At 30.5% G+C, this 11,310-nt stretch overlaps 1 protein-coding gene across 4 annotated transcripts in view; it reads right to left on the bottom strand.

The window, feature by feature from the left end:
- dennd1b (DENN/MADD domain containing 1B) overlaps positions 1-11,310 on the bottom strand; it is a 207,361-nt gene that overhangs the window by 50,250 nt on the left and 145,801 nt on the right. For all 4 annotated transcript variants that reach the window (XM_087304383.1, XM_087304384.1, XM_087304385.1 and 1 more), the window contains one exon: positions 6,344-6,469. In XM_087304383.1, coding sequence (XP_087160509.1) covers positions 6,344-6,469 — 126 coding nt within the window. The remainder of the gene's footprint in view (positions 1-6,343; positions 6,470-11,310) is intronic.

Raw genomic sequence — 11,310 nt, 5'->3', positions numbered from 1 at the left:
ATAACTTGACCTCCAGTAACCTCTGAAATAAGTAATCAGAGGACACTGTAGGTCAGACACTAAATATGCCTCAAAACACTAAACACTTAAATACGTTTTATTTTTACAACTCCGCTCTGCTTCTCAAGTCCCCGGCGTACTGTACATGTCACGGACAAACTCATAACAGTGGAAAAGCATCCATACGGAGAGGTAAGCTGTCAGCTGCTAAGCACAAAAAGGAACAGCATCATTTGGTCCCGTATTGTTCATTTTAAAGACGAAATTCAGCCATAGGTAGGCTTTGGCTACATAATTCGGGATCTCCAGAAATGTATATAGGGCTACGTTTTCAGAATGAGCCTATGCTGGATATAAAGTAAGTCACTGCACTGTTCGAGTCCAGCATGTTTAGAGGTTGGTCTATAGGAGATTTGTTTTTCAAATCTTTTCTGAATCATGGGTTGATCTGTAGCTTTTGATGTGCAGGGTCCTTTTTTGCTAGAGATATTCTTACCCTAAAAAACGAAATAAAATATTCCACATAAAACAACGTACATATATTTTAGGACCAGAAAATTTGAGCAGTTTTAAAAGCTTGATTTTATCATTAAGACTTAAGACTCACCTTTTTATCAGTGCTTTTAATGTATGATTTTTTGTTATCTTATTAATTGTTTTATTGTATTTATTGTTTTTACTGCTTTATTGTTTTTGCCTCGTATCGCCATGAGAAAAGCGCATTACAAATAAAATGTATTATTATTATGTTAAAACCGGTTATTGTCCCATGTCTAATTTGTTTGCATTTTCACAGAAATTTCAGTCCAAACTTTCTTTATGAATGCTATTAATAACAATTATTACCAAAAGTCATTTATTCTTATACAATACACCCATTCCTACTGGTATGACCACATATTCCAACAGAAATTCATACTGCTGAGGATTCATCAACAAGAAAAGCGAGCTAAAGTCTTGAAGAACAATTATACACAACAATAATTATACTTTTTTCACGTAAGTGGTGTGTCTAAAAAAAAATGTCTGATCTGTGTATCTTTTACCGCCGTTTTAAGCGCTTTAGGGTCAATAACACAAAACCCCCATGAGGCATCACACCACAATGCCCTATATAAGCGCTATATAAGCCCTCACGCACAGGAGCTCATTATGGTTCCTCTGCATCGTTTCATTTACAGCTCAGTTAGATGTCTGCGGATGCTCTGCTGAGGCGCTGATGGAAACGCATAAACCTCTTTGGAAACGCAGCGCACAGAGAAGAAGCCATTATCGCTGAACATGACAGTAATGCTGCTGAAATACTGCATGTGTAAAATCAAATAGCGCAGATGCACGAAGATGAAGAAATTGTGCATAAATTACAGATTTTTATAACAAAAGATTGCAATTAATGCCATTCCTGCTATTCTATGAAAAGGATACGGAGCACAGATTTTACGTAAATATTTCTCTTTATATTTCTTTCACCTTTCTATTAAATATTTATCAAAGCAAACACAAAGGCTGATTTTGAATAGTTTGAGTCTTTTTAAGCAATGTCCTTAGATTAGTGCACGTACGGAGAATAAAGTTATGAAATTTTGGTCAAAATACTTTGTAAAAGTTGTCTTATGTAGTCACATTTGATTGATTACATGTCTACTTTTTATATTTACTTACATATTTTCTGAAAGACTGACCTTGAAAAGTTAAAAATAAAGCACTTTCAATACAACAAATGTTGGTTACATATTATTTGTACACCCCCCACAAATGTCTCATTTAAATATTTTTTTATAGGATACTTTAAAATATTATATTTGTGCATATACATTAGATTAGTCAGTACTGAAGCCAAATCTGGAGCTAATCTAACAAAATAACTTACGATAGCAGTCCAAACACAAGTACACTCAAATGTATATGCTAGGGAAAAATATTAAATAAAAATTTCAAAAAGAGGAAAAATCAAGAGACAATTTTTTTTTTTTTTTTTTTACATTTTGTTGGCTGTAATTTTTTTTTTTTTTGCAATATTTAGCTTGAATTAAATTGTATTATCTTTCATTTTTAAAAGATGTTCTGTGACTAAAATATTAATTTAATAAATATATCTGTTTAATAAATCTGTTTGTTTAAATGCACCAAAATACACTGCCTATATTGACTGAGAAATGGATAAATGGGGTGTACTCAATTATTCTGAGCACTGTAATAATATTAGAAATTAGGAAAATGTTATAGCTTTACGTTTTTTATGAAACTCTAAGTTGTCTTGTTTGTTTTGTTACAAAACTGAGCATGAAAATTCTTTGTAAAAGCTGTCTTTGTACAATTTGCCACATTAAATTAAACAACGATTAACACAGAAATATTTTTAAAAACTTTCTGCATGTGGGGGCACTAAGGCACTCGGCCAGCGTCCTCGTGCCATTGCACGCCTCCAACCAGTGCCGATATACAGCCATATTGCACTGCTACTGGTGTGATATTGCTCATATATATATATATATATATATATATATATATATATATATATATATATATATATATATATATATATATATATATATAGCTAGCATTTGACAAAGGACAGCTTTCAGAATCTCTCCCAGTTCAGTTCTGGATTCAGTTAAAACTCCTCAAAGATGGAACAGCTCCATGATAGAAGAAGCTGTGGATTGTGAGCCACAACCTGTAAGTGTTTTTTAAATTTATTTATTTATTGTTTTTTTATTCTTTATTACATGCATAGTGTCTAGTGTTATTGGTATGTTGTGGCAGGGATGTAAAGAATGGGAAAGATGTAAAGAAAGGGAAAATGCTGTTTGGCACAGTTAACAATTAAGCTACAAATTCATATGCATCCATCAAATCGTAAACCGCCACAATCTCTCTATGCCTCCACTTTCCCTGTGTTGTAAATCTCAAATAGCGAACTTGCAAAAGATATATGAACATTTCCCATTACTTACAAATGCTTATTCCTAATATATGTGAAAGACATTTGTCAGATTTTATTTTAGAGAGCAGGCATGAGGTTCAGCTGTGTGCCCCTTATTTTCTGTTTGATTCAGGCTCAAACTGATATGGACAGCTACTTTACTATTAGTAAAGTATGTACTATTTACACGGTGCAAAAGCGCTTGCTTGTAAAGTAGCAGCTTGATGCTTTTCTTGGTGACGTGGAGCCGATCCACAAATCACGGCATATTATGTAAGCTGACCAATCAGAGCCTCTTGAGGAAGAAACTCGATGGAACTCAGAGATATGACAGTCGTTTTTATGTTAGCTGAGTAGCTGTATAATTAAGATATATGAAAAAAATAACGTGATTTTCTATAAATAAAGCATGAGCACGCATTGCTTTGCATCTTATAAACACAACCAAGCCTTAAAAACACACTGGACCACTACTTTAATTTCACAAAAAACATTGTTTGGTTTCACAAACATTATTTATAGAAGTATTGAAATTTTTTAAATAAACCATTACTACTACTAATAGTAGTATGACATATTTTGTTATATTACCTCTTATGAATATTGTAGAGTTTTTTACTGCTGTTTTTTGCAAATTTTGTTCTATGTAAATAGTTCATAAAGCTGCTGTATATAAAAAAATAATTGAACAAAAGCACAATCTCAACTGGCTGCTCAGCCAAACAAAACATATGCACGTATCTATTAAAAGGCAAATACTTATTCAAGTAAATAAATCTGTTATTTCTGGAGCTTTTGGCATTGCCGCCTTTTCCTAATATCATTGTAAATTGTAGCAAGATGCTGTAAACAACTGTACTTTTTAGCCTTTTAACCTCTTCTGTGAATTTGTTGTCATTAGTAAAGCAGATTATATAAGAAAATTAACATTATGAACAATTTTCACATGAATTCTACACTTCTTTAACAAAATAAGCTTTGTTTAGCTCAATCAACCTCTAGAAATGACAGATTTAATAACAAATGCAATATTTCACACAAAAACACTATCATTTGCAAACCATGAGGGTGTTTTATTGTGTGGCTCCATAATAACAAAGTGAAATATTAATCAAAATAAAGCAGCACAAAGCCTGATTTCTCCGAATCACAATAATCAGCAGTCGACTGTCAGACGAGCAAAGTAAAGTGGCGTTACTGAGGCCTTCCATAACAGAATAGAAGAATAAAAACAGTAGTAATCCCATGTAGATTTGCAGAAAATGTGCTCAATTGAAGCAACACTTTGAAGGCTAAGAGTTGCGCAGACTCTGACTTGGAGCATGTGTGTATTTTTTTCTTCTTCTTCTTTCTTTTTTTTTTTTTTTGTTTTTCGAGCGGCGAAAAGCCAGTTTGTGCACAAGCGCTGAAACATCAATAATGCATCTTGGCTCTGTGGGTTTACACAAACCAATTACTCTCTGGCTTGCCAACAAAGACGGCCACATTTGACAAACAGAAAGCGCACTTTGTTTTCAGGAGTTTCGAAGGTCTGAGAGGAGCACGAAGGGCCGGAGACTTCAGAGAGACACGCGGGGCTTTAAACATCTGACATTTCAGATATGCAGACAGGCCCACCTGCAACCTGCACTCACCCTTTCTGTTTCAGACCGCCTTTGTGAGGAAAATGGCTTCTGAGACAAATCTTACACCTCTGAGCTTTAAGGTTTATATGAAATCAGCAATAAAATAAAATACAATTCTTACAATTTTATTATTAGATAAATAAAATAGATAATTCTAATAATTCTGACTTCAACTGTTTGTGTCTGATAATATTTTTTCTTCTGGAGAAAGTCTTATTTGTTTTATTTTGGCTACAATAAATAAATAGAATAAAAAACCATTTTAAGGTCAACGTTATTAGCCCCTTTAAGCTATATTTTTTCAATAGTCTACAGAACAAACCATCATTATACAATAACTTGCCTAATTACCCTAACCTTGCTTGTAAACCTAGTTAACCTAGTTAAGCCTTTAAATGTCACTTTAGGCTGTATAGAGTGTCCCGAAAAATATCTGGTCAAATATTATTAACTGTCATCATGGCAAAGATAAAATAGATCAGTTATAAGAAATGAGTTATTAAAACTATTATGTTTAGAAATGTGTTGAAAAAAAATCTTCTCTCCGTTACACAGAAATTGGGGGGAAAAATAAACAGGGGGGCAAATAATTCTGACTTTAACTGTATTTATAATATTGATATATAATAAAGTAATAAAGTCTACAGAAAAAAAAGAATTTAGAAATAAAAACTTTTATTAAGTTTAAAAATATAATATAAATAGTCGTAAATACACTAATCAGATTATAGTTTATAGTCTTTGAATAATTAATTGATTGATTGATTAATAAAAATTTTATAAGAAATTGGGTTTATAAATCCTTAAAATAAAATTTGAGATGGTGTATATAAAAAAAAAAGCAAAAGTTGATTAAAAAAAACCTTAGAAACGGGATATTTTTGTTAAATATTATATAATTTTGAAATATGTTCATATTTATACAAACAATAATGTTTGTATAAATATTTATATATTACACAAAAATTTATATGTAATAAAGAAATATAATACTATATAAATATATATAAATATACATTTTAAAAAATGTAAATATTAATATATATTTAAGTAAAATTTTCTAGATATATAAATATATCATTTAAATATTATTTAATAGACTTATAATAATTAATTAACTTAATAATACAATATTAATAAGAAACTGGCTTTATAAACCCTTAAAATAACATTCCGGATGCTGTATATTTAAAAAAATAATTAGCTAAATTTAAATAACAAATTTTTCTTTAATAGAAAAAAAAAAACAGGATATTTGTAAGTGTAATAGTATTTTGAAATATGTTCATATTTATGATTGGAAATATGAATTTATTTTTAGAAAAAAATTATTTGTATAAGTATTTTTTTTATAAATGCATATGTAAATATAAAAAAAACAATTGAAAAATAAACGTTAAAAATACAGAAAAATTACAGAAAAAAATATTTCATTTATTTTATGGTAAAAATCATTTCGCATTTTAGTCATTAACTGAACATAACTTAAAACTGAAAAAATCATTTAATTATAAAGCTCAAACTGACTTAAACATTTCTTACTTAAACAAACTGACTTAAACATTAAATTAAATCATAAATTTAATTTAATTTAAAAAGTATTAAGTGTATAAATGCCTGCTTGCATAAAACAAGATGAAAAGAATCAAATTTTTAGGCCATAAAATTTAAAAACCCATTTAAAAAACCTCTTATAGATTATCTTACTGCATCCCACACTTCAGTGATGCATCAAGTATTGCTAATGTACAGATACTGTACTGTAATTGTAAGTGAAGTGCATCAGTCTTACGGGTTTATATCGGAGGGCGTCCCGGTAGGATCCGAAGAGCGCGGCCTGAGCGTGCAGAAAGGCCCGGGCCACACCAGCGCCGGTCGCCGTGGACTGCTTCTTCAGCTTACTCTTCAGACTCGACACCTGACACACACACAGTTAAATTAACACCTCGCAAATAGGTGGAGGAGCAGAGCCATTCAGAGTGTGAAGAGTCACATTTACAGGTCAAAAAGAGAGGAAAAAAGCAGACAGAGAAATCAAGAGAAGTCGAGCACCTGCTGCTCTGTTAATTGAAGCGATGCTGCTGTGTGTGTGTGTGTGTGTGTGTGTGTGTGTGTGTAAAAAGCCTAGATGACACTGAAAAAGCCCCACTCTTTTAGATGTCTTCTTCTTTCTAGACGCATGTGCTTTTATTGCTTTACTATATACCTGTGGTCTTTAACACTATATTCTTTTTGATCTGATAAATGAAATGACGACTTTAGTTGTTTTTAAAATTAGTTTTAAAGCAATAAGGTTTTGTTTGTAAAACCTATCAAATTTGAGGGGATAATTGTAAATTTTTGTTTAATAATAATTCTTATTAATATTATTTTAAAATATGTACATTTGTATAAATAAAACACAATGCAAACTTTATAAATAAGCACTTAACAATCACCAGAGAGCAAACCAAAGTGCTGTACATTAAAATGAGTTCACAACACGACACAAGACTTATAAAACATATTTAAAATTAGGGGGAAAAAACGTATATTTAAGATATAGCTAACTGCTATTTAAAATAATAAAAATAAAATAAAAAATCAAGTGTCAAAGGCCAAGGGAAAAAAAAAAAAGTTTTTGTTTGTTTTGAGATGAGATTAGAATAAAGACAATGAGGGAGCCTGCCTAATGTAAAGAAGCAGAGTATTCCATAGTCTGGGAGCAGCCACAGCAAAGGCTCGGCCTCCTCTGAGCTTACGCTTAGCATTAGGCACTCTAAGAAGCAGCTGATGTAAGAGAGCGAGAAGTTACGTAGGTGTGTAGCAGTTGTGATATAAATGAAGGCGCTGACCCACTCATAGATTTAAAAGCAATTCAAAATAAAATGTGCTGTACAGGCAGCCAGTGAAGCGGGGATAAAATAGGATCCCTGTCAGAAGACGTGTTGCACCAACTGAAACCAAGCCAAAGACTACCTACTTATACCAACATAAAAAAAATTTAAAAATAAAAATTTATATATATATATATATATATATATATATATATATATATATATATATATATATATATATATATATATATATATATATATATATAATTTTTTTTTGATAAAATATATAATGGAATAACTCATTTAATAACTGCTATTATTAAATATTTTTTAAATAAAATATTTAATAGTAGTACTTATTAAATGAATCATAACCGAAATTGTATAATAAATATAATAGTAATTAGAATAACTAAAATAATAATTTTAAATATATTTTCATATTACATTATACATTATTGCATATTGAATAATAACACTAATAACAAAATTCAATAATAATAATAACAACAACAGTAATAAGGATACATATTATTATTATTAGTAACAGAAGTAGTAGTATTTGTGGGGATATTTGCTGTGTATCCAATGGTAATATATAAAATATTGTTATCATTATTATTAATAATATTATAGTAGATGTACATTTTTATAAATAAAATGTTTATTAATAGTTATAATTTACAACACATTTTAATTTGCATAACTACAAAAAATGCTATTAAATATTTTATAAATAAAATATTTATTAATAGTAGTTATTAAATGAATGAAAATACAAAATGTACAATAAATATTATAATTTATTAATTATAAGAATAACTATAATAATACATATTGTCATTATCTTTTTATATTCAAATTATATGTTTATATTAATATCAACAGCAATAATACATATTAGTTATTAGTAGTAGTGTACATACAATTGAAGAATTATTAACTCCCTGAATTATTAAATGAATTAACCCTATCATTAACCCAGTTTATTTTCTCCCCAATTTCTGTTTAAAGGACACATTTCTAAACCTAAGAGTTTTAATAACCTAAATTCTACTGATTTATTTATCTTTGCTATGATATGAGTACAAAATATTTGACTAGATATTTTTAAAGACACTTCTATACAGCTATAAGTGACATTTAAAGGCTTAACTAGGTTAATTAGGTTAACTAGACAGGTTAGGGTATAGGCAAGTTATTGTATAATGATAGTTTGTTCTGTAGACCATCGAAAGAAAAAATAGCTTAAAGGGGCTAATAATTTTGTCCTTAAAATGTTTTTTTTTTTTTTTAATTAAAAGCTTTATTCTTGCCAAAATAAAACAAATAAGACTTTCTCCAGAAGAAAAAACATATTATCAGACATACTGTGAAAATGTTCTTGCTCTGTTAAACTTCATTTAGGAAATATTAAAATAATAAAGAGGGGGGGTTGGGGGGGGGCTGATAATTCTGACTTCAACTGTATACATATAACAAAAAATACATTATAATATACAATATTGTTCAGAACATTTAAATAAAAAAATTTAACAGTCATTGAAATATTTCCATTGAAAAGAGAAAGATAAACATCAACACTAAATTAATTCAGTAAAACTAAGGGAAATGTCGCAAAATATGTTCTATTTATTTGAGGTTCAAACAGCTTGACGTTTTTTGAGTAATAAAACATTAGGTGAATGATTTTCCTGCACTCCTAAAGCACTGAAGCCTGTGATGAAACACAGCAGAACACAAACACAAAATGAACCACAAAGAGCTGCTTGATCCAGGTAATGTAAGGTTAACTAAACCAATTACATATGCTGATAATATGCTCATAACCATCTGCTGAAAATCATCCACACGAGCAGCACTAATATCAATAATCACTGCAGCTTCTTCAGTCAAGACACTGCATGCTGAAGAGGATAGAAATTAGCTAATAGTTATCACCATATTTTCGCCAGTTAATTGATTATATTAGGAAGTTGCAAATATTTTCGTATTACAAGCTATCTAAAATGGTTTTTAAATATGCAACTGAGCTGTTACTTTATTAAAGGTGCCACAGAATGAAAATATGCATAAACCTAGACATAGTTGAAAAATTAAAGTTCATGAAGATTACAAGCCTCAAATATACGACATAAATCATTGTTTACTCGTTATCATGTAAACCTTGCTAGTGTAAAACACCAGTGGTTCTGTGAGAGTGAAACAAGCAGCGAAGAGCCATCAGCATGCAAAATGCAGGATATACAGATATTCTATTGCCACCACAAAAAGACATAAGGTCTGTTTAAACTGATCTCTTTTTATTTTAACATGTATATTGTGACATTTGCCGCATATATTTGGAATGAAGGAACAAACACACACAGACAGCTAAACGTAAGTATATAAAGTACGTTAATGTAAATCACTCAGTTCTTCTGAGACTTTTATTAAAATAAAATACGTAAACTCATTTGTTTATGTACATGTTGACATACTGCTTTTATATGAATTAAAACCATTGTAAATACATCTCTGTTGGTCTCTTTTGTCAGGTATAATTAGAATTTAGTCTGCATTTCAACCACAACAAATTTCAGGAGCAAAAAAAGGTTACTAAGATATCTCACTTCTAACACTTCGTGTTAGTTTGCGCACATCAGCCACTGTAACAAGCTGCGGAGCGTCAGAGTGGAGATCATTATTATTTGAAAATCATCTTAAATATGGTGAAACAGATTTGTTTTTACTTCCTTTATTTACATATTAGAGCCAAATATTTTATTTATCACTTCATAATGCATGAATAGCCAGAAAATAAAAATTGTAAAATAAGAAATTGTGAATAATCAAGCAAATAATACATGAACAAATCACTGTGTAAAAACTTCCTAATATTAGAAGTACACGACCTGATAAAAGTCTTGTTGCCTATCCAAGTTTTAGGAACAGCAAATGATAACTTGACTTCTAGTTGATCATTTGGTATCAGAAGTGGCTATTATGGAAGGCAAAGGCCTCTAGATTATGCTTATTTTACCAAAATAAAATATGATCATTCCTTGATTTTTCACTTATTAATAAAGTCATCTGAATGGCAAAGAAAGTGTTCTTGCAGGACTCCCAGAGTTCATGAAGATTCTTTGGATTCATCTTCAATGCCTCCTTCATCCTACCCCAGACATGCTTAATAATGTTTATGTCTGGTGACTTGGCTGGCCAATCCTGGAGCACCTTGACCTTCTTTGCTTTTAGAAACTGAAAGAAACTACTGAAGAATTTGCCCTCTCCTGTGGTTTCTAATGTAATGTAATGGGCAGCACAAAAGACTTAATATCTCAGGCTGTTGTTGTTGCCATCTACTCTGAAGATCTCTCGCACTCCCCCATACTGAATGTAACTCCAAACCATGATCTTGGGTCCATGCGGGTTCCAGTAGGTCTTCTGCAGTATTTGTGATCATTGGGATACAGTTCAACAGATGATTCATTGGAAAAATCTACAGTCTGCAACTTTTCCAAATGAAGTTGAGTTACTATTTGTTGCTCTTCAACAACTGGCATCGATGACAAGACTTTTGTCTGGTAGCGTAGTTTGCTGAACTGCCAAAAACTCCAAAAGTGAAGATTTATGACTTAATACAGATTTTTTTTTTCCTTTGACAAAACAGGCTTTACATATATGTACTACAATCAAAATATATACACACATTCATAACATGCGACAAAAGAATAAATGAAAAGTGTGTTTCTGTTTCGGATGTTTTTTTGAATATCAGACTAAGAACAACACTTCATGAAAAGCCAAAAATAAAATACATAAAAAAATAATAATAAAATCTGAAAAAAAATAACAGGTGCATAAAAAAAAGAAGTGGACTTCCCCTGTTGAACATGAAAATGATTTTTCATATAAAACAAGCTTTATTTGTGTTGTCTTTTGTTCTGCTTGTCTCTGTTGG

Source organism: Danio rerio, chromosome 22, assembly GCF_052040795.2.
Source record: "Danio rerio strain M-AB ecotype USA chromosome 22, GRCz13ab, whole genome shotgun sequence".
Lineage (NCBI taxonomy): Eukaryota > Metazoa > Chordata > Actinopteri > Cypriniformes > Danionidae > Danio > Danio rerio.
This window is presented reverse-complemented; position numbering and strand designations above follow the sequence as displayed.